General features: G+C 44.9%; 2 protein-coding genes across 2 annotated transcripts; one reads left to right on the plus strand and one right to left on the minus strand.

The window, feature by feature from the left end:
- The first annotated feature begins 15 nt into the window (after window positions 1-15).
- LOC132472299 (phenazine biosynthesis-like domain-containing protein 1) lies at window positions 16-4,136 on the plus strand. The gene is made up of 10 exons (XM_060071848.1): window positions 16-203; window positions 698-797; window positions 1,402-1,500; window positions 1,695-1,804; window positions 2,089-2,118; window positions 2,279-2,367; window positions 2,864-2,955; window positions 3,253-3,336; window positions 3,641-3,703; window positions 3,899-4,136. The coding sequence occupies exons 1-10, from the start codon at window positions 120-122 to the stop codon at window positions 4,009-4,011; spliced, it is 864 nt and encodes a 287-aa protein (XP_059927831.1). The 5' UTR covers window positions 16-119; the 3' UTR covers window positions 4,012-4,136.
- A 61-nt stretch (window positions 4,137-4,197) lies between these two features.
- On the minus strand, window positions 4,198-23,341 carry dna2 (DNA replication helicase/nuclease 2). Its single transcript, XM_060071820.1, has 25 exons — window positions 23,052-23,341; window positions 22,687-22,743; window positions 20,915-21,797; window positions 19,391-19,484; window positions 18,368-18,514; window positions 16,287-16,470; window positions 15,348-15,496; window positions 14,807-14,929; window positions 13,934-14,186; window positions 13,169-13,286; window positions 12,137-12,293; window positions 11,804-11,995; window positions 11,150-11,389; window positions 10,763-10,876; window positions 10,142-10,251; window positions 9,533-9,642; window positions 8,743-8,871; window positions 8,134-8,223; window positions 7,564-7,757; window positions 7,282-7,371; window positions 6,747-6,957; window positions 6,320-6,409; window positions 5,861-6,046; window positions 5,493-5,641; window positions 4,198-5,142 (listed from the first exon to the last, which is right to left on the minus strand). The coding sequence occupies exons 1-25, from the start codon at window positions 23,085-23,087 to the stop codon at window positions 5,088-5,090; spliced, it is 4,161 nt and encodes a 1,386-aa protein (XP_059927803.1). The 5' UTR covers window positions 23,088-23,341; the 3' UTR covers window positions 4,198-5,087.
- Window positions 23,342-24,144: the final 803 nt, after the last annotated feature.

The raw sequence follows: 24,144 nt of genomic DNA on the forward strand, positions 1-24,144 counted from the left end.
GGTTGTGAGTGGGGAGGGTAGGATATATATATTACGACCCGAACCCTTCAGAGCAGGCAACACTTAACTGAGTGTTACCGTTTCTTCAGGTCTGTCCGTAAAGTTCACTTTCAATTATAATGGAAATCGAAGTATTTACAGTAGACGCTTTTACAAACCTTCCGTTCAAAGGGAACCCTGCCGCAATTTGTCCACTTTTGCATGTGAGTATTGACATGTTAGGGCCAACTATTTTAACGCACCGTGCATCTGTTGCCTACACCTGTAATCTTTATGATGATCGTTGTCTGCCCTCGTCTTTTTATTATTATTAATTATAGGCCTATTTCAATGTTTCCAACTCGAATGTTTGATGTGTGATTAAATGAAAGCCTGCTAGGCTGAACATTTTATTTTACGATATCCAAATAGCCTACATGCACATATCAAAAATAAATAAATAAGATGATTGTAGCCTAATGTTTGAATGATAAATGGAACAATGTATTATTGAGTGTAAAGTATTGTATAAGTAGGGCTATTGGCTAATCCCGTTTGGACTAACACTCTCTGAAGCATACTATTTCTGGACTTTGAACTTCTTTGAACGCAGCAAATAGCCAATATTTTACACTTGTCTCTATAGTAGACCAAACAATTAAGGCTACCTTATTTATGCCTTATTATTTTTGAAACTTCTCACTGATACTTTCATCAGGAACTTGACGATGATGTCTACCAAAAAATAGCAGCGGAGATGAACCTGTCAGAGTCGGCTTTTATCACCAGACTCAACCCTTCAGATGACTTTACCACAGGTCAGTTATAACCATGATATATAGCTGATGTATAGCCTACTAGTATTAGACTTAGTTTACCTATCAAACTGATATGTGAGAGAGTGGCTGTTGGGACAGTCATAGGTTTGTTTTTGGTGGTATTGTATAGCTAGTGTTAAAATACCCATCCTCAGCAGTCTGGCCAGAAGCTTTGTTAACATAAGTCTACACATGACAAGGATCTGTTCAACCACAGGTTGTAGGTATTGTACAGGGATTTCTACTAACTGTAACCAGGGGCGCCACCCAGGGGTGCCGAGGGGATCAGCCACCCTGCTATTCATTTAATTGGAAATAAAATGACTGATTTAGTAACCAGCTAACAGTTTCTACACTCTACACACATGTTTCACTTTACCTTCAAATATATATATATATATATATATTTTTTTTTTTTAAAGCACCAAAGTAAACAAACTTTCATATCAAACCCTCAGGTATGCTATAAACAAAGATTAAAATAACTTGACTTTGGTTTTTGGTGGTTTAAATCTGACTAGAGAGGCGTTTTTATCATATGCAGCAGTTATTTTACATGAAGAGCTCGTTCCAAATGTGGCCTGAGAATCTCACTGATTGACAGGGTCTAGGTTCCGCCTCCGCTGGTTCACACCAACCAATGAGGTGAATCTATGTGGACACGCCACCCTGGCCACTGCAGCCGTTCTGTTTCAGTACAAGAGTAAGACGCACTCAAACATTGGCACTTCTTCTAGTTAGGCAATCTCAAAAACGTTACCCAATGCTATTTTGTTTCAACAACCTATTGGTTGCATTACGATTTTAATGTGTAAATTGAAATTAAAGCTGTACAGATTGAGCTGCCTGATGTATGAACCATCTGTGTGAAAACATGGCTTGTCTTGTCTCGTGTAGAAAATGTAAATCCCACAGTGGTGTTTGAGACGAAGAGTGGAGAGCTGTCCGTCACCCGGTGTGGGGAACGCATTGTGATGGACTTCCCTCTCAACCCGCCCACCAGGCAGGTCAGCGTACCACTTTGAATGCAGAGAGAGATGTCTGCTGCAGAGCTCAAACACACCCAGTGCTCCTTCAAAAAGAACTGAAGAGTAAAGCACAAACAAACACACTACTCGTTAGTACATCAGTGAACATAGGCATCAAGAGGAAAATAATTGATAAACACCATTTATATTTATAGCACACATGTACTGCTCAACGTGTGAAGTATCCAAAGGATGTAGCAAAAGGTTTACATAATGCATAGAAATGACGCCAACAATCAACACATTGTGATTGCCATCTGCAGGATCCCAATGAGTTCAAGGACTTCCTCAAGGTGAGTAGGAGACAGCCGTGAATGCAATCAACACCATGTCTTTCCCTTGAGGGTATAATTAACCTTGATCTTAATGTGCTTGGTTAAGTCAAATAATATGGACTGTGATGGACTGTGTGAGTTGAGTTTTTTTTTCTTGACGTGTGCTGCGTCGATGCAGGCTGCTGTAGGGAACCTGCCGGTTACGGACGTGTATCTAAGCCCCAGCACTAAGAAACTCCTTGTTCGATTGGCCGACACCTGTGAGAGGTCAGAACTGAAACACATTCTTATAGGGTATCAATGGCATTGGCTCATACTTTGCTGCCATTGTGTATCGGGTTGATTGATGCATCAGTACAAATGCTTACGACAGAAACGACAAAGCGATCACTTTTATTAGATTTTTTTTCCGAAGCCTTGTATCCTAGTCTTTGACATAATAATAATAATAATACATTTAATTTAGAGGCGCCTTTCAAGACACCCAAGGTCACCTTACAGAGCATATAGTCATCATTCAAAACTATGTAAAACAGACTAGGAATAAAAGGAAAACAGAGGTTAAACATGAATAATAATAATAATTAATAACACTCAAAGACACCAATATGTAGCACCCACTTGGGTGATGCACGGGACATGGCAGTATTCAAACGATATTGATTTTTAATTGTTCTTGCCTTTTGTCATAGTATTATACGAATAACGCTGATAAGGCTGTTTTTAAAGCACTACATACATGACCTCTTCTCCTCTCTCCCAGGTCAGCTCTGACCTGTCTGAAGGTGGACCCAGTCGCTCTCCTCTCCAATGAGAAGAGTGGCAAAGTCAGAGGACTCATCATCACCATGAAAGGTAGTCTCTTCTGCACAATGCTCCTCTACAGCTGACCTAGAAAGAGACCCATATGTGGTTGGCATGCGGCTCAAGAGGTAGAGCGGCTAGACTGGTAACCGGAAGGTTGCTAGTTTGATCCCTGGCTCCTCCTAGTGTCAATGTGTCTATGAGCAAGACTCCTAACCCTCATTGTTCCTGACGATCTGGCTCGTCAGGAACATGTGTGTGTGTGTGGGTGAATGCTGGCCAGTATTGTATAGCACTAAACAAATGCAGTCCATTTTCCGTAATACTAATGTCTTAACATTGTTCTAGGAGACCCAGATTGCCAGCCAGGCTATGATTTCTACTCACGCTTCTTCTCTCCATGGAACGGCATCTCAGAGGATCCAGTCACTGGTATGAAAAGACGACTCCTTAGACACAAAACACCAACTGTATGTGTGGGGGGAGGAAATTTATCAATAGTCAAGTCTTGAAATCACATTACAAATCTAAATGAATAGCACAAATATTTACATCATGAAAGGATTATTCAGATGTTTCTACATTAAACAGTTCTTTACAGACCATTTTATTTGGGTTTATGGTTGCATATAAAATGGTTTGGTTTGCATCATCATTTAATAAAATGATCACACCATGAAAACAGATCAACAGCTATGTTACTTCAAGTAATGAAATTGCTCGTTTTCCCTTGCAGGTTCTGCACATACAGTCTTAGCTTGCTATTGGGCGGACAAACTGCAAAAGAAGAAAATGCTTGGTAATCAACCTATATTCATTATCCCATTAATTCTTAATATTTCTACAATATAATATTGTACTTAGGTAGTGTATTAACCTCCAATTTCAAGAAAATGTTTTCCACATGGAAAACTTACTTTTAACATTGGATTCGGATGTTGTTCCAATAACTTGGAACCAGCTTACTACCTGAACCGTGTCTGTGTATGTGCAGCCTACCAGTGTTCCAAGCGAGGGGGAGAGCTGGAGCTGGAGGTGAGGGATGACGGGAGAGTGAACATATCTGGACAGGCTGTCTTCGTACTGAAGGGAACCATGACACTCTAGAACCATGTTCTGCAAGATTGGGGTCGGCTGATATGCATTTGGAGGCTGTGGAATTTATAAGCTAGATGTTTGATAATTTTTTTATCCACAATTTTTTAAATCTCATTAAAGATCATTAAAACTTGGTTTACACTGTTCATCCAATTAATCTATATTTTCTAAATCAGGAAAAACCCAGTTCCATAATTTGCAGAATTAAAATTATTTATTGAACAGTTTAATGTACAAAACAGATACACTCCAGAAGGTTAAAATTAACGGATCCAATATGTGAGATCAGAGGTAGCTTATAACTGCTGGACCTGGTGTAGTTCATTAATCAGTGACAATAAAAACAACCCATGGAATAAATTAGAACCTTTAAGTTAACGGCTTGATTCCAACCTAAGAAATGTGTTAGATCTAAACTATAAGTTACATGTTACTGAAGTCTGAGGTATTTGCATGTGAATTGCCTTAGTGATGCTGTGGTGAAGTACCAGGCAAGAGACCGCAACTTAAACTGAGGGATACAATATTATGTTGATATAAAAACTATGAGTGATTTAAAACGGAAAAGCTTACCATGGTTCAAAGAATTAACAAAGTAAATCACATTTATCACAGTGACAAAGACATCTACTAACGGAATGATGGTCAGATGACAAAAGCTTATTTGAGTTTCTCACAGTGTACCAACACGCTTTGGCGTTTTAAGCTGAAGGTTAATTGATTCAAAATAAATAAATAGCTCTGTATGACAAACTCAGACATACGAGAATGGTGTGCCATTACCAGAGAATTCTAACGGTAGCTGTCAGTGTTTTTCCGGACATGTACTACTACTTACCCTGTGAATCTGATCACATTGCATTATTGTCAAAAGCACAGTTGTAGCTTGAAAAGCAGCGTTTCATTTTGACAGTTTGAAAACATTAGCTTACGAACAATTAAACAAATATAAAATACAATTAAGACATTGGTCCGCATTACCATATGGTTTAGTCATACCAACACTTTGACAAGTTCCTATCCAGTGTCTTCTTGCATGGTTAGCTAGAAAAAGGCATCACAGGTCCATGGTTTCCACGGGAACCTCATAACAGGTGCATGCTGGGATAAGCTTTATGTGCATCTGTAGGGAGCTGAATGATGTGAAGACGGAGTTAAGAAAAGCTTGAAAGTTCCAAGTACATTATATATTTTGCTTTGTGCAATGAAACACTTAAAATATATCTAGGTAAAATTCAATCTAAACTGACAACCTATATAAGAAAATGTAAAAATAGAATATTCTCATTCTAGATTGAAAGAATAATGAATTAACTTAAATTAATAAACATTATAGATTTTGTAACACAAAAATAACTGAAGAATAATGTATTGTTTTTTCATTGCAAATAAAATCTTGTCTTTGGTGTCATTCTTTGATAGAAAGTTTACCACTTTAATACAATATGTGTAGTATCACGGAGGGAATCAGAGCTCTGCATAAAAAGGATATCATGTTCTCCTGCTGCAGATGGTTCAGCAGCTTCTCCAGCGGTGCGTAGCGACGTAGCGTAGCCGCAGAGCCCACCATGAGCAGCTTGTGTTTAGCCCTGGTCACCGCTACGTTCAGACGCCGCCAGTCCTTCAACAGCTCCCCCAACTGTGGAAGACAGGAGGTCAGACACATGACATGTTGTCAGTTATTTCTTTGGGTTGTACTCAAAGAGAATAAGGGTAGAGTAGGTGACGCCTTCTAATGAAACGGCTAGACTTTAACTTTGAACCTTTTTCCACACACACACACACGCACACACTTTTGTTTTCCTAATTGCAGATTTAGGCAATATGAAAAAGCGGTGTTTGTTCATTTGTTTCTTACCTTCCCCTCTTCCTGGGTACTTCTGACGAACGAGAGCAAGATGACGCTCTTGTCCCTCCCTTGGTATTTGTCCACCGTGTTCACCTCCACGCCACTGAACGCAGTGGCCTGCAGCAGGGTAGAGATGCTCTTCAATTGCTGCCTGTAGGGGGCGATGATGCCCACCTCACTGGCTTTACAGCCGGCCTGAAGAAGAGACAAACAAAACTAGTCAATAGTCCAAGTAACAACCATTGTTAAAGTTAGTTTAAAAGCGGATTTCGAGTGAACATTAGAACGGGGTGTAGAAGATCAAATGCAAACTTTGGTAAATGGTCCAGTTTGTTGTAAACGCTTTTGCAAAGCGTTTACAACAAACATGAACCATTTGAGCACAGTGCGCATGCATGAGAGCTTGTGCTGCTGTTCCTTCTGAACAGCCCTCATGTTTGTGGATGGGCGTTGGCTGTGTGCGAGTACCTTTATCAGGAGAGAGAGCAGGGTGTGTATCAGAGCAGCCTCGGTGTGGTTGCTGACGCCTCCTTGCTCCACCGTCTCATAGGCCGGCACCTGCAAAACAAAACATGTGACCTTAACATGGGTCGCCTCTCCCTCAAACTGTCCTGGTTTATTCCATGACTACAAGTTACCAACCGTGATTATAGGGTTAGTTTCCTTTATAACGTTTCTATATATCTATCAACCCTCGTCAACTGTTTTTGCGCTGGCGAGGCTGGTTGATAGTTTTATTTGATTTTGATTTTTTAGTGCATTGATTCAGAACTGGTAAGAGGGCAGGTGCCCCGTTATTTACAAATAATGCACACCCTTGGAACGTTACTGACCAATCAGGGAAGGATCATTTCAAGACGCAGGGGTATCATCTGAAATAAATAACACCAAATACCTGGGTAGTATCGAGAAAGCAAACCGGATTGCCGGGCAACAGTGCAGCCTGCACCCACGCCAGATCCCTAGGGGTCGCCTCACAGTGCGAGCTGAGCTCTGATTGGACAGACACCAGGAAGGGCAAGGCGAGCCGGGCGGACGCCGTCCTCTCAGATCCACACTCCAGCCGCCCGTCGTACATCAGACAGTTACTGAGAGACATGATGGGCCTGCAGACACAGAGGAACGCCCAGGGCGTCAAGACTACCCAGTGCAACCACAACCACGATACGCAGGGCGACTCTGCATAACAACTCTGCATGACGTCCTGAAAAGTGGCTGTCTCCACGTATAGAGCACGGCAGCATTGGTCCAGAATATTATTGTATTTGACACACTTTGGTCAATAATGAACGACATATACAAGTGCATAAAAAAGTAAAATGAAAGTATATATGTGCAAAATGCAAAAAATATATAAGACAATATTTACATACAGGAGTGCTCAAAACAGTGTACTACTACTACTACTACTAAAAGAAAACGTTAATGACCTGTTCATTCTGTACTGAACATTAAGATGGACCACCGCTTCACTGTGGAGCTCAAGGCGCTTGAACAAGCTTTCATCCATCCCCAAAGACCTAGACGGAGAGAGAAAGAGAAATTCAGTGCACTGCAAAACACAAACTCTTTCCTACGAGCTTTCCTTGTTTTTGGCTCCATATGATTGCATTTCATCAATGTTCGCTACAAAAAAGTTGCCCATCACTTCCCTTCACCCCCCCCCCCCCCCCCCCCCCCCCCCACACACACACACACACAAAGTCATTTACCGGGCTTCTTGGTTCTGAACGATGGGGGGCAGTTGCTGGTGATCTCCCACCAGGACAAACCTCTTGACGTAAAACAGAGGGCCCAGGCACACCGGCTGGCTGATCTGAGACGCCTCGTCCATGATGCAGAAGTCAAACCTGCGCCGCGTGAAGATGGGGTGCTTGGTGCCCATGCAGGTGGTGGCCACCACCAGCTGGAGGGAGGGAGGGAGGGAGGGAGGGAGGGAGGGAGAGAGGGATGGAAGGGATTGGCTGTTCATTTTTGGCCAGGAATTGGGATATTCTTGTCCAAAAATTGATTCAACTTTGTTTTTATTCCCTCTAAAATCCAACTCTGAACAAACTCTTGGAAGAATGACCTCGTTACAAGTGAGTGTCAGCTTCTAGTGAGTGTACGGCTATTTTGTTAAAATCCAATATTTATCCAACCAATTATTTTTTTCTATTAATTAACAATATATTCTCCTCAATGACCATGCCCATAGAGGAACAAACAACTCAAAATGAATGCCCAATCCATGCCCCCTGGTACTGGTGGATCTCCTCAAAGGACTGGTGAGGGGGGCTCACCTCTTTGCTGTAGAGCTGATCCAGCACCGCCAGCGTGTCCACTCCCTTCCTCCTCTCACTCTCAGTGTAGGGCAAGATCTCTGGATGAACCTGGAGAGAGAGAGAGAGGACCACGAGACAGAGAGACAGAGAGAGAGAGAGAGAACACCACGGAGCATGAGAGCGAGAGAGAGGCAGGGAGTGAGAGACTGACATCTAGACAATAAAAAATAAAGATTGGACTGCACTACATTGGAGAAGATACAACTACATTATAGAACTACAATATCAACAGCCTTTCAACAAATAATACCAAATTATGAAGCAATAGGCTTCTTATTTCATTTAAACCCGAGTTCCATCAGTCTATAAAAGATAATACACACTCAATGGCAGATTTTGATTTGATTTCCAGTTTCAAGCTACTTTTTCTTTAACAAAAGCCGACTATTGGTCGGAAGGGGGAAAGGTTGGGGGGGGGGGGGGGGGGGGGGGGGGGCGTTTCAGAGGGTGAAGAGACAGAAGGTGGAAGAGATAAAACGTTGTTTTAGAAGTTCTTTGTCTTAGAAGTTCAACAGAGTGACAGTTGATGGTCACCACCGAAAGGTCGACTCGTGGTCCGAAACTCACCTTCTCCCCCCTCCCCAGGCGGAGGAACCCGACCCGGAAGCGCTTGAGCTTCAACAGGATGTTGTCGACGGCTGAGTGGGTGTAGCTGGTCAACAGCACGCTGAACCCACACGCATGCAGGATACGCACCTGACGGACACAGGGAGGGATCATACTGCTGCTTTCGCAATTGACAACTTATTACATTTTCAATTGACATTGCTTTAATGCTGCTGGTGTGTTTGCGTCATTTATTTATGTTCCCTAGGTGAAATGAGATTTGTTTTAAAGGGTCTTGTCATGCAACCAGGTGTGGGTGTGATTAGCTGGTATAAGCCGTTTGGCACAGGGAAGGAAACATTTTCACAGTGACATCACAAGTGGGCGTTTCCAACCAGATATATGAAGGATAGATGATTAACGTTTGCTACAGTCCACTGGGTAGGCTGGTAGACTGATCTGTCCAGCGTACATCTAGGTCGACACGCCCACTTGTGACGTCACTATGAAAATCATTCCTTCCCTGTGCCAAACGGCTTATACCAGCTAATCTGGTGGCATGACATGAGCCCTTTAAGGATTTCATTGGCATGAATAAAATATTTGTTTTGGACTAAAAATTAAAATGATAGGAAGAGCGGCAGTGAAATAATTTCTCAATTATTTCTATTTCTAAGGAAATAGAAAAAAACTAAACATAAAAAAAAAAACGATAAGGCTGTTTGAGGATTTGAGGTAAGAGGAGACAGGAATACACTGGGAGCTGAAGGTACAGCTCCCAGTTGACAGGTTGGCTGGTTGGGTCACTCACCAGGGTGCATATGGTGGTGGTCTTGCCCGTGCCGGGCATCCCAACGATCAGCGTGTAGTCCTGGGACAACAACACTTTCTTCATGGCCTGCCTCTGGGGCTTGTTCAGACCTACAGACACAGACACAGACACAGACACAGACACAGACACACACACACACACACACACACACACGAGTTATAAAGGAGAAAATGACTGTACAGAACACATCTAGAATGTGTCCTGTGGCAGTCTGTAGAATAAACAGAACACACAGAAAACAGACATAGTGAATCCAAATCAAGTAAAAACACACACTATCACAGAGGCACTGATTCCCATGCACGGCTTGAGCTTCCATCAACTTTGGCACATTATAGTGAAGCTGAGGCAAAGTAAAGGCTGGGAATAAAATGATATAAAAACCATGAGCTTATTTGAGCCGTTCAGTCCAGAATTCAATCCCATTTTATTTGTATAGCCCTTAATCAATCAAGCCAAATATTTATGAGACCCCCCTTACCCTAGCCCCCAAAAGGGAAAGAAAAACCCCTTAATAAGCAAGGAAGAACCCTTGAAGGAGGAGTGGAGTCGAGGAGCACAGCAGGGCGGAGTGAAGGGGCACCTAACCTTTGAGAATTTCAGCCACCGCGTCCTTAGCCTCTCTGGGCAGAACGGAGCTGAGGTTGTCGATGAACTGGGGAGGACGGAGGTCCACCACCAGCTCCCTTAGACGCTCACTGAGGGGACACACACACACACACACACAGAATCACATAGCCATAACATAGTGATTGTTGGTGCTTTGCACTTGGTTCTATGAACATCCTCACTGTACTGACAGCGATGTATATTTTTCACTTTCTGATGACAGAGTTACGTATTGTAAACGTATTCTAAATTGTATATATTAAATAACACCATCGGTGTGTAGGGCGTTGTCCTTCACTGCATGTCCAAGTCAATGTAAATACGTATTTGATTGCCATTTGCACAAAAGGCAGATGGCCGTCGACATCAGACACCATAGCTGGTGTTTCCTCCTCAAACGTGTTGTGGCCGCTGCCTTTGCAAGGTGGATGCCACCGTAGGGGTGTGTGTGTGTGTGTGTGTGTGTGTGTGTGTGTGTGTGTGTGTGTGTGTGTGTGTGTGTGTGTGTGTGTGTGTGTGTGTGTGTGTGTGTGTGTGTGTGTGTGTGTGTGTGTGTGTGTGTACGGGTAAAAAAATCTATCAAAGAGGCAGTGGGTCTACCTGTCTGGACTGTTCTCCATGAGCCTGGAGAGGTTGGTGAGATGGGTGCTGAGGCCGAAGACCCCTTCGTCGTGGTCCAACCTGAACGACGCCTCGCTGAACTTGGACAGGTCCCTGGGATAAACAAACACACACTGATGGGTTTCATGTTGGTTCGGCAAGGTCGAAGAAAAATAATAAAATGGGGTCTGACGAAACATAAGTACCCGAATCGAATAACATCTCAATTTCATCATTATGTAATTGAATCATGAAGCCTATAACATTCATTAGGTTTATAATACATTTTAAATTGTCATCATTTTATGAAGCCATTTATATACAACTCCTAATAAAAAGGTGTGTGTGTGCGTGCGTGCGTGTGTGCGTGCGTGTGTGCGTGCTCACCTATCCAGAGTGCAGCCAACCGATGTCTTGGTGACGTTACACATGTAGCCGGTTGCCAGGCCGACCAGACGACCCTCCTGGTCGCTGACGACGACGCGGTCTCCGTCCGCCAAACCACCGCCTAGCTCCTGCCGCGCGGTCGGAGTGCGTCGCTGGAAGCGATGCAAGAACACTCCTTCTGATTGGACGGTCACCGGGCCGACGATTTCAAGATTTCCCACGGCTCCTCCGCTCTTCTCCCTATACGCGCACACACACACACACACACACACACACACGATCAGACAATACGACGGGCAGGCTTGTTGCCCAACCTTGAGCCGTGCTGGGAAATTGATCTTGCTTTGATTGGCAAATGTGACAACGAGTGAGTGAAACCGATGCCCAGTGGTTATGAAGTATACTCTGGGTTACAGTTTGTTGAGTGTGTTTTATTTACGTCGACACACAGTTTTTAAAACGTGAACTCATTAAAAGATGAACGCACATTACACATTTTATCTGATAATCGGTCCATATTGCGAAATGTAGCATAAAAAACATTTGACAATATACTATAAAATGGTAAAAAAAGTCGGACGGATCCTTAGGGCATTCCCCTGCCTCTACACTGTACGCTAGTCTCGCCATCACCCTGCGTGCGTTTCACTGTACCTCTCGTCGGCAGACTGCAGCCACACATTCCTGCGGCTGCTCTTCTGCTCCATGGTGACGCTCTCCAGGCAGCAGAGCAGCAGCCAATGGGAGAAGTAGCTGAGGTGCGGCCCAGTCAGGTGACCCGTCTCCTCGAGCAGGAAGTCTGTCACCGCGTCCTGGGGGACGTCCGAAGGGGGGCCCTCCACCACCCTGGGGGTCCCCGGGGGAAGACGACCATCTTGTCATTATCATTATTTTTTCAGAGAATTCGCCCTCTAATCGCTTGATTGTAGAATGAAACAAGATAATCAATGACCTGGCATCGATGACCCGTCGCCCTCGGCCTCTTACCGCTCGTACAGAGCACAGTTCCTCTTCTGCGGACAGTACTGGCAGACCTGTCTGTTGGCCAGGACCTCCGGCAGCTGGGACAGACGGCTCCGCCCGCCTCCCGTCTCCACCACGTTGCTAAGCTGATGGGCTAGCGTGTTCCGCAGCTTCAGGAGCTCTGGGGTCGACACAGAACGGGAGGTTGGAGGCCAGTGGAGTGCAACATCAAGTCAAGTTTGAGAGACGTTTCTTTTTTTAATACATCATTTTTTTTGTGATCCAAATTTTTTTGATGCCAACAGAGCAGAAGCTGTCAATAAATTTCCTAAATTGCCCTCCCAAGATCAATAGTCTAATCTCATTTGATTATTATTTTTTTTTTAATTGGACCTTTATTTAACCAGGAAAGTCCCATTGAGATTAAAAACCTCTTTTTCGAGGGAGTCCTGGCCAAGAGGCAGCAACAAATAACATATGTACACTCACAATATTACACTCACAACATATAGACAGAAATTAAAATGATAAAAAACAGTTACAAGTAAAAGAAGTGGTCTGAAATGCTCTCATTTTAGATTTAAAAGCGTTCAAAGAAATAATTTCGGTTAATTTAAAATCTTTTTGCAGCCAGTTCCATGTGTTGGGAGCAGAGTGGACGAATGCCCTTTTCCTAATTCAGTGCGGGCAAATGGAACTGACAGAAGCATCTGATTGTTTGAACGCAGACTGTAAGAAGCAACACTTTTCTGTGTGATTAAATTACAAATATATGATGGCAGTAGCCCAAGCCCAAGAATGAAGGAACACACCAATAAAGATCAGATATCTATAATGGATGTACGAAGGGGACTGGCAGAGCCGGCACATGGGAGCCACTCTGCTAATTGACCTCCAGTTTTTCTCGCACAACAGAAATATCCAGACTCTTAAGAGGTGTTAAGAGGTGACAATGAATTGTGCGCCGAGTGAAGTGAGTGAAGTAAACACCAGCCGCAGTACAACCCAATAGGCCATATGGAAGTGACTTGTGTGTGGGTGTGTGAGTGCGTGCACCTCTGCGGTCCATGTGGCCAGCCACCACGGGGTGCAGGTTTCCAGTCTTCAGGTACAGCAGCAGGCCGGCTTCAGAGTCCACATGCCTTTCCAGGACCATGAGGGTGTAGAGGATGACCTAGACAAACACGTATGCAGACGCACACAAATGTACACACACAAATAAGGTAAGGATGGAGGTAATAGTTAGCTACTCCAGACTGCAATAGTCAGGGTTCCGATTAGCGACATGTAAACTTTACTTCAGGGCTCCTAAAGTCGGACACAGAATGGAGATTTGATGTACCCCCGGAGAGAAGGCATCAACAATAACATAAACTAATTGTACTGCATTGATCCAGTCTAAATGAACCAGCGTTCAAGTTCTCTTAACAAACAGCTGCGCTTTATAACCGACATCCTCCCAACACGGGACTTTTGCCACCTTCAACATCTTAAATATGCAGGCCATGTATGTAGACTGGACAATAGTGAACTACAGAAACACCAAGAAACATTTGGAATCGGATAGAGAGGCTGGTGGACATCGATGTTCAGCAGGTGAGGAGAATGAAGAAGAAGAGAACACAGTTCCTGCGACTGCTGGACCACCGGTCCAAGCAGGAGCGCCCCCCTCCCAAGTCCACCGCTGGGCCTAGTGGGACAATATGCTGATGGTCTGGCTGGGACACGTGGCCTAACGTGGCCTAACGTTGGGACACGTGGCCTAACGTGGCCTAACGTGGCCTAACGTGGCCTAACGTGGCCTAACGTGGCCTAACGGACCTGGCTGCGGTGCTCTATGGAGTTGGTCTCCTTGCCCGTCTTCAGCTCCAGCGGCATGACCCTCTCCTGGGCCCGGCGCCGGCCGTCGCGGCCCGTCCGCTGGACGCGGACGCGCGTCGTCACGTCGATCTTCCCCTTCAGGCCGAAGCGCGGCGACCACATGTTCTCCTCGATGTCCGCCAGCTCGGCCACCGTGTAGACGGGCGGGGGGGGCTGCCTCCCGCCGATCGGAGCCCCCAAGCGGTCGCTCGCTCTGATGGAGGAGGAGACCGATTACGACGATGGAATAGTGAAGTGGCTGTAGTTTGTGTTGGGGGGGGGGGGGGGTGGGTTTGACTTAGCTCAGGGGGTAGCGCGGGGTCACTTGTAGCCAAAAAGGTTGCTAGTTCGATCCTAACTGAGTGACGAGCCCACCCTGAGTAAGACACTTAACCTCAACTGCTCCCAACGAGCCTGTCGCATTGCACGGTTAACCTAATGGTTGATCCCATCCCTTCCTCCAGGAGCTCCCTCCAAAGCCCCACCCCCCAAAAACACATGACTAGCTCGCTAGCTAAAGCAACAGGTCTGCTTAGCCTTGTGGAAGAGGCACTGACTGCACTGGCAAACTACACGCAGATAGCCGGGTAGGTAGGTAGGTAGACAGACAGGTAAGCCACCCAATCGTTTCAATCGAAAAATGTAATAATGCCTGCCTGCAATCTGTGGATGCCACAGTCGGGACGGAAAGAGTATTTCTTTAAATGGCCTCCCCCAGCTATGACGACATGAAGTTTAAAAATCGTTTTGGACCAAAGTGTCCAAATCGACAAGGGCTAAATGACTACATAACAGCCACCCCGTGGTACCATAACTCCTGTGGGGTTCACCCACAGTTTAAGGGGGATGGGCTTCGGAGTGGAGGGATGGAGGTAGTCGTCGGCCCAGCCGCGGAGGGAGGGGAGGTAGCCCTGGAGCTCCTGTTTCATCTCTTCCTGGGTCACTCCCAACGTGTACCTAAAGACACACACACACACACACACACACACACACACACACACACACACACACACACACACACACACACACACACACACACACACACACACACACACACACACACACACACACACACACACACACACACACACACACACGGTAACATTTTCAAATACAAGTCACGTATATTATGATACAAAAACACCACACAAACAGTCCTGTTGAAGTCAACATGGGGCTTCGTTAAAGAAAAGCAAATAACAAACACGGGGCCTTTACAGTAAATCTAGGGTCCTTATCTTCAGATGAAGTTCATAGAAAGGAAGCTTAAATCCAACGTTACGCTATTTTCCGGCGGCATCAGCCTGGATGGCTGACATGCTAACAGCATGGGATCAGGGATGTCCCCTCCGTGAGGGGTGGGGACGCTGCTTACATGTCCCCCAGGTGCTGTGGGCTGTGGAGGGCCTGGTCCGCCAGGGAGGACAGCTTGTCCATGGAGAAGTCTTTGGCCATGGCAGCCTTCTGGAACACCTCGTGGACTATGGTGCCGTTCAGCATCTGCTTCGAACCGCCGTCAAAACTCTACAGACGGAAGAGACGGAGAACGTGACGTGGGGCTGGGAGAAGGCGTGAAACAGGACTTTGTTCAGGACCTGGTCAAGAATGGAATAGTACTATTTTAAAGCCAAGCTCCAGGCGTTCGACCTACCTGTAGGTCCGAGCAAGATGCCTCGCCCAAACTGCTCCTTGGTGATACATCTCTGAATACACTGCAAGATGCTTGACATAAAAGCCCCCCGGTAAAGGATTGAATGGTAATAGTAGTAGTACTAATTATTAATAGTAGTGATAAATCGTAAAAGTAATCTCTCAATGGTACATTTTTCAGGTGAGGGATTTACAAATCTACCAGCCAGATTGTCTTGCCTCCTAATATTGTTGATGCGTCATGTGCAACAGAATAGAACAGAAAGCGTTCAAACACATGACACAGTAAACGAAAAGCTCCACTCCCTCACAGAAGGGATGCCCAGGACTAGGGCTGCTCGATTATGGGAAATATCATAATCCCGATTATGTTGGTCAATATTGAAATCCCGATTATTCAAACGATTATTTTTGAGTTTGAAAACATGTTGTATTTATTGAGCACGTCTCTCCCAAAAATTATTTTTAACTCAGAACTTTGAAATTTCGCCTTAAAAAAATACACAAAATGGTCTATAAAACATTAAATTAAAAAAATATAAAGTTTTTTTTTGTTTTGAAAAACTCGATAATGTTAATTTTGTGATTGTTTGCCGCTAGAATCAAAATCGCGATCAAAATCCCAGCCCTGCCCAGGACTCGACAGCACGCGGCGAGCGCTCACCTTGAACATGTCGCTGAGCACCGCGCGTCTCATGCAGCGGATCGAGTTGGAGATGCTGGTCCCGGAGATGAGCACGTCAGGAAGCACAACCAGGAAGCCCTGCTCGCGCTCCACCCGCCAGCAGCCTGACACACACTGGCCCTCCAGGTGCACCACGCTGCCCCGAGACACCGGGCTCGTCTCCCTGGAGACACGACCAGATACATACAGATGGACCGTTATGCGTCTGCACAAAGGGGGTTTAGCTTGTTTTCAGCATCGACACTGCAGAAAACTGTGAATGAAGACGGAAAAACATCAGAGTAGTTCTCGATTATATATATATATAAAAAAACATAATCACGATTATTTTGGTCAATATTGAAATTACGGTTATTTATGAGTTTGGACACATGATGCATTAATTCAGTATATCTCTCTAAAAAAAACACTTAAATGAGAACTTAAATGTTCAATGTAAAAGACAACACAAAATGTTCAAATAGAAGATGTTCAAATCGAAAATAATTTACAATATACAATACAATACAATACAATAAAATACAATATTTATCCTGGTGTTCTGCAATTAATTCAAATAAATAAATAGTTTCAACTCGTTTATTTTAGTTTAGAGATCGTTTCACCCAAAAATTTAAATCAACATTCAAACAATTGCACCGCCCTTAAAGGGACTCTCACCTTTGTTGCATTTTTACACTTTTTTTGGATAAGGTTAAATTGGTATTAATAAGGTAATAACACTCTAATATGCAAGACAGACCCACCAGGAGTAAAAACAAACAATTATTTTACTCTCATAATATTTAGTGAAGACTTCAACCAATAAAATTCTTCGGACCGAAGGACCTTATTGGCCGACAGACCTGTCTGTTTGCTGCATGGATATATAAGATTTTCCGTCTGCTTCTTGTGGCGCATTCGGGCCCGCGTCATCAAGGCGCGTCCTCAACTAGAGGGTTTGTTTTGATTCCACGGCAGACAGTAGCGAGTAGCGACCGTAGCGACTGACGATGGCAGACCAAAGTGGTCCACGGCGTACTGAAACTGCACCATTCAGTCCGATTAGGGGACTCATCTCGGACTCGGACTCACAGAGTTACCCACCAGACTGTTGGCCACCAACTGCACCATTCAGTCCGACAAGGGGACCCGATTCGGCCTCAGAAGCCAAGTGGTCCCGCTCCCCTGGATGATTCTCAGGACCTCCAGACCGTTGGCAACCAACCGCACCACTCAGTCCGATTAGGGGACCCGTTTCGGACTCAGACGCGACGTTGTCCCGCTACTCTGGAGCTCCAGGAAGACATCCAGACCGTTGGCACCCAACCGCACCACTCAGTCCGATTACGGGACCCATTTCGGACTGAGTGGTGCGGTTGGTTGCCAACGGTCTGGAGGTCCTGAGAATCATCCAGGGGAGCGGGACCACTTGGCTTCTGAGGCCGAATCGGGTCCCCTTGTCGGACTGAATGGTGCAGTTGGTGGCCAACAGTCTGGTGGGTAACTCTGTGAGTCCGAGTCCGAGATGAGTCCTCTAATCGGACTGAATGGTGCAGTTTCAGTACGCCGTGGACCACTTTGGTCTGCCATCGTCAGTCGCTACGGTCGCTACTCGCTACTGTCTGCCGTGGAATCAAAACAAACCCTCTAGTTGAGGACGCGCCTTGATGACGCGGGCCCGAATGCGCCACAAGAAGCAGACGGAAAATCTTATATATCCATGCAGCAAACAGACAGGTCTGTCGGCCAATAAGGTCCTTCGGTCCGAAGAATTTTATTGGTTGAAGTCTTCACTAAATATTATGAGAGTAAAATAATTGTTTGTTTTTACTCCTGGTGGGTCTGTCTTGCATATTAGAGTGTTATTATTAAATTATTTTTTGGATAATTTAACCTTATCCAAAAAAAGTGTAAAAATGCAACAAAGGTGAGAGTCCCTTTAATCAGAGTTCTTTGCACTCTCTAGACATGCCCTTCAACATTACACACACACACACACACACACACACAATGAAGAATACACGGCACGTTTCACTGAGAGTTGATATTTTAAACGGATGGGGGTCCCAGACACTGACCATCCGTCCTTCAGCAGACAGGTCTCTGTAGGCTGGAGGGTTTTAGAACAGGTGATGGTCAGAGTCTTCTGACCGGGCCGCTCCTCCACCTCCAGCACCCAGTAACGGTTGTTGATGCCCCCGGACAGGATCACGTGGTCGGGGACTCTGTGGGAGGAAAAGAGCATGGAGAGGAAGCCACAGGCCATGGTTTGATGAGGAGCGTAATGGCTCATCGATCAGAACACTGTCATAGACTCGGAGACATATTCTGCGTTCTTCACTGATGAAAATGTTCGATAGATAATATACACCGACATGTAAGCCTAACATCCCCAGACCAATTTACAAATGCATAGTAGTCTTTAACCTCTCTGTTAATTTTCAATTTCCAAGGGAAGTTATCGATCGGTGTAGACCAAAATATCTCTGGACACAATTGGAAAGACCTAGAAGCCTTGATTGTCGAGGGGGGGGGGGGGGGGGGGCTATTTTAAGGGCAATATTTATTCATAATGTCAAAATATAACACTTTGAATAAGAATAATAAGTCAAACTAATAGTGCATATATTTCAGCTTTCTTTAGACCGTGGCCCCCATGTGGCTACGCCCCTGCCTAGAAGCAATCAGGGCAACGAAAGGTGTGCCGCATCGTATGCAGCCATCTTGGTGTTCATTTGGTTGTTTTTTTTAAACCGCACTCTCATAGGTCTCTCCTCTGTACAGAGGAGAGACCTATGAGAGTGCGGATTAAAAAAAAAAAAAAAAAACACCAAGATGGCTGCAGCTGACGCCCTATGAGTCATCGTACCAAACCCACCCCATATTAGATCAACGGTTGCGGTAGGCCCGACGGGCCCAGCAGGTCTGCTTTAAAAATCATCCTTCACGAGAGAGAGACACACATCCCGGAGCGAATAAATCCTGAGCTTGCAGATTCGTCTGGCTCCCAGGTTCATACACTGCATGTTACCGGAACGGGAGCACCAGCGGCCCACTGTTTCCTCCCCGGGAATAAGACTCGGGGAAGGGGTGTTCCTTACCGGCTCGCTATAGCTTTCTTCTGCTCCAAGAGGTCAGAGATCTGCTCCATCTCGTCTTCAAACCATTTCTCATCAAGAGGAAACTCCAAGGGTGCTGCGGTTGCATTTGGGTAGAGAAATAACAAAAAAGAAGACACACGAGCCAATAAAAACCCACAGCAATCATGTTCAGTGGTGGGATGAAAAACATTAAAAGGTGGTATAATATAACACCAGGTGTTAGTGTGACGAGCCGTTACAAGCCGTTTTGAAAATCAGCTTCTTCTAACATCACAAGTAAGCGTGTCCACCTAGATGTGTGACGGATAGATGAGCAATGTTTGCTAAAGTCCACTGGGTAGGCTGCTAGACTGATCTATCCAGCGCACATCTAGGTGGCCACACCAACTTGTGATGAAACCTGCTGTTATCAAACCTATTCTGGAAAAAACCCAACCTCAACCGAATGCCTACCGGCTCCTCCCCCATCTTCCATTCCTGTCCAAGGTGCTTGAAAAAGCTGTTGCTGCACAGCTACAGGAACATCTACAGCGTCATTCGCTGTTTGAAACATTCCAATCTGGTTTCCGCACTGCCCATAGAACAGAGACGGCATTGTTGAGGGTAACAAATGACCTTCTCATCTCTGCCGATTTTGAACAGCTCTAAAACTGAAGCCATACAAATTGGCAGCCCTCATCAGGTCCCATCACCCACAACCACCATCTCCATCTCCGGTAAAGACATCCCCCCCCCCTCTCAACCCCAGTTACCAGCCTCAGTGTGAGCTGGACCCACAACTGACCTCTGCAAACCACACCAAACATCGGTACAAAACCTGCTTTTTCCATATCAAGAACATTTCTAAACTCTGCCCCTTCCTCACTTTCTCTGACGCAGAGAAACTCGTCCACGCCTTAAACTCCTCCAGGCTTGATTACCGCAACACGCACAAATACCACCACATCACCCCCATTCTTCAGAACCTCCACTGGCTCCCTCAAGATCGCCCTCATCTCCCACCTTTGCATCGACAGCAACGCCCTGCATTACCTCCTTACCCCTCACTCATCCACCCGTAACCTCCGGTCCCAAAGCACCCACCGCCTCCATCAGCCATGGGAGACCGAGCCTTCAGATCCGCTACCCCTCACATCTGGAACTCCCTCCCTGAACATCTGCGAAAACCCCAGTCTATGGACACTTTTAAAAAAGGGCTTACAAGTTACAACCTTTCTTAAGGCAATTAAGCTGTCCTTAGTTTTTTCATAATTCAATATGCACTGCAACTCCTCTTTTTAGCTGTTTTTATGAATGCATCTTATCAATATATTTTAATGTGTTATTGCCCTTAGTGTCTTGTTATTTAGTTTTTCGGTTTCTGTAGCTGTACTTTGAGATTATTTATTATGCATTTCAAATAAATTGCATTATTATTATGTCAGAAGAGGCATATTTTCGAAACGTCTTGTAACGGCAAACCACCCTCACACCAGGTGGTATAACATGTCACCTTTATGTGAAAAAAACACCTCCCAAACTGACCCAGGTCCGACGAGGTCACGGCACGGCCGTCTCCTTCGGACGAGGTCCCGGCTGGATCGGTGGCTCCCGTCGCTCCCTTGCCGAGGTCGTCGATATGCGCCGTCACGGCGAGGCTGGTCGGGTTAGCTCCGACTGCACCGCCTGCCGTGCTGGGAGCGCGCATGGTCCGCTGCGCCGAGGGCGCCAGCGCGCCGACCACCGCCGGGGTGGTGTCCCTCTGAACCATGATGAGCGTAAACACAGACTCCTCTCGGGGATGACCGCCCATCTCAGAGAGGGGCGTTGGCGAGGCCACGGTGTTCTGCTGAACACCGATCAGGGTCACCTGGTTAGATCTGCGAGAGGAGAGCTCTGAACTTTGAATCCTTTCTGGCCCCTCCGTCTCAAAGCGGCCTTCGGTAAGGCATTGCTTGGCAGGTAGGGTTTCAACGGAGGTGCAGGCTTTGCTTCCGGCCGAGCGGTAGGTCGCTGGTACGTCGCCAGTTCTGGGCCTCTTGGCGGCGTGGGAGTCTTCTGGACTGAAGAGCCGCTTCCCCGATCCCACCGCCTCCTCGGAGAGGTTCTCCCGCTCTCCGTCCAGTCTCATTTTCCGCCGCATGTCCACTCGTCTGGAGCTGGGGCTTCGACAAAGAGGGGACCCCCCCAGACTGGATGCCTCGGCGCTGGGGTTGGGGCTCGGGCCAGGGACTCTGGCTGAGGAGGGCCTGATTTGGCTGTCGGGGGTCTCGGGGATGGCCAGAAGGAGATCTGGAGAGAGGGGTAGAATGTTTTCCACAACTGCCAGGACGCTCCTCTTGATGGGGGAGAGGACGGGGAGGGGTAGACTGGGTCTGCTCCGGGCTTCGGTCTTGGTGGACGACTGTTTGACGGAAGACTTTGAGACCTGAGAGAAACAGTGCAATCATATACTATCAGATTTCGGAGTCAATGATTAGAAATGTACGATGTAAATAGTTCATTGAACCATTACACAAAGTACAAGAAAAGTTCTTGTCCCACATGGTTATGTATAGGGATTAAGGCGCATATTTTGATTTAAAATATAAATTTATTTCCTATGTTTTATACACCACTATCACATTTATTAAGTGGATAACCCAATTGAATACCAAAAAAATATTATGAAAAATATAATGGGAATAGTCAAATCACTGGTTTAACCCCCATAATAAATTTGCAGCACAGCACCAACAGAAATCTTTTGCTTTCTAAAAGTAAACTGCATGCACCGGTACAGCATGAGTAAATGATTATGGCCAAGCCCAAGAGAGGATGTAAATTGGTATGGTGATGATCCCATCATGTACCTAACCCCAGAGCCATTGGCAATAAACTAGCGGTCAATACAGATTGAACCGGGATTCTGGGAGTTCATCATTGGGCTGCTGGTTTCCAATTACGCCCCTGTGGTTAAAGACAAAAGTGAAGATTTCCAAATTAAAAGTTTCCCCTGTTCAGTCAGGAAACATGGTAGTAGTATATTAGTGTCTGGTATCCTAAAGTTTTTTCAACTTCGTATTTTGAACCTGTTAAAGTGTAAGTGATCTTTGGGTTTGCACTAATATAAAAGCATACGTACACAGGGAGGTCATCGACGTAAAATATGGATGAGAGCATAATAATAACGTAGTTTGACAGGTGCCAGAAATTGCACAAATAAGGAAATTAGAAAAATAACAGGTAAAACGTACGTATGTACGTATGTATGTATGTATGTATGTCAATGTAAAACAGAACAGGGAAAGATAAAAGGCAAAGCATATGTTGAGTACCTTCTGTTTGCCCGTGGAGAAGAAGGACAAGAGGTCCCTCTGGCCCCCCGTTGTCACCTGGGAGACAGAACATGCTCATCATGCAATAGTCATATAGTATAGTACTTTATATCCCCTGAAGCGAAGCACTACAAGACATAGGGAGTATTAAATAATGGGGCTGCGTATAAGAATAGTGTGTTAATCAATAGATCGGAGGTTTACGTTTCTTATTGCGAAAACAATGACATTCGTGTCACTTTAACCACAATACCATTTTTTGGCGCGTTGAATATTCAAAGATTAGGATGCCAACAAAGCAATGTCATTGTTTTTTTTACATGTTATCAATGCAATATGAAGCAAGAGCCTGTCTGATTGCTCACCTTTGCGTTCTTCAATTTAATCCGATCCATTTTCATTCCGATTAAGGTTAGAGAGGTGCGTTCATTTGCATTAAAGTAATGATGATTAGTTCAACATCAACTGTATTTCACATTAAAAGATGTGCCCAGGAGAGGCAAAAATGAAAACACTAACATACGGTTAATATAACTGTCCTTTCTATTAAAACTACAGCGCGATTAAATAAGTATCGTATGCGGGTTCTGAGGCAACGACACTTTCCAAACAAATATTCGCGGCGCCAAAGACATTGAGTGAAGGAAATGACATCAGTAGGCATTTCCGCCGACGCACTTTGGGTAAGCGAGTCGTCTATATGCTGCCCCCTGATGTTTGCAGTAAAAACTCGGTAAGGTAGATACTGTTCAAACAATTACTCTTTGGATCGATTTTGAAAGATGATGTACGTGTACTGAAAGCCTGTAGAAGAAAGAAAATGTGCATGTGGGGGGGGGGGGGGGGGGGGGGGGGGGGGATGTCACTGACAATGGGCAGGATCTAAAGGTTTATATCAAAATCTATAACACAATTACTTTAAATGTAAATTACTATCTTTTTGGACACTGTTTAACCTTTTCACTTAATCCTCTCAATATATTAGAAAGTATAGACATTCACAGGCTGACAAAACCACTCTGCCCAATATATATTGCAGGACTCAAATATATATATTTTTAGTCAGTTTTCAGATTCTAAGACCTGATGTTTAGGTTAATGACGACCTAAAAAAATTCTATAACATGCAGGGCAGCTTACTTGTCTCCCGTCATATTAATTGAAAGCTGTGGGGCTCTATCAACTGGCTCACACATAAAACACCCTTACAATGGTTATTTGAACTTCAAAATCGAAGTCAAGAATTGAAGTGCTGGTTTGTTTTGACAAAGAGAAAACTAAAACCTAAAATTAGAATAATCTTGAAAAAAAAAATGCATTGTCTAGAGTCTTACTGAATTATTTTGACATTTCTGATTTCTAAAATAGTCCCAATGAATAAATGAAGTAGCTTTATCTGACATAAAAGAAACGGTGTGTTGCTATCTTTAATAAATTAGCCATGGATTCAACCGGTAA

This window comes from Gadus macrocephalus, chromosome 14, assembly GCF_031168955.1.
Source record: "Gadus macrocephalus chromosome 14, ASM3116895v1".
Taxonomy (NCBI): Eukaryota; Metazoa; Chordata; class Actinopteri; order Gadiformes; family Gadidae; genus Gadus; species Gadus macrocephalus.

Excerpts from the sequence above, each read along its gene's own strand:
- LOC132472299 (XM_060071848.1), top strand. The coding sequence starts at position 120 with ATGGAAATCGAAGTATTTACAGTAGACGCTTTTACAAACCTTCCGTTC. Across the intron at positions 1,501-1,694 it reads CGTTCTGTTTCAGTACAAGA|AAAATGTAAATCCCACAGTG; the intron begins GTAAGACGCACT and ends TGTCTCGTGTAG. Across the intron at positions 1,805-2,088 it reads TCAACCCGCCCACCAGGCAG|GATCCCAATGAGTTCAAGGA; the intron begins GTCAGCGTACCA and ends TGCCATCTGCAG.
- dna2 (XM_060071820.1), bottom strand. The coding sequence starts at position 23,087 with ATGAAAATGGATCGGATTAAATTGAAGAACGCAAAG. Across the intron at positions 22,744-23,051 it reads TTAAATTGAAGAACGCAAAG|GTGACAACGGGGGGCCAGAG; the intron begins GTGAGCAATCAG and ends TCTGTCTCCCAG. Across the intron at positions 6,047-6,319 it reads TGCTCTCTCTCCTGATAAAG|GCCGGCTGTAAAGCCAGTGA; the intron begins GTACTCGCACAC and ends TCTCTTCTTCAG.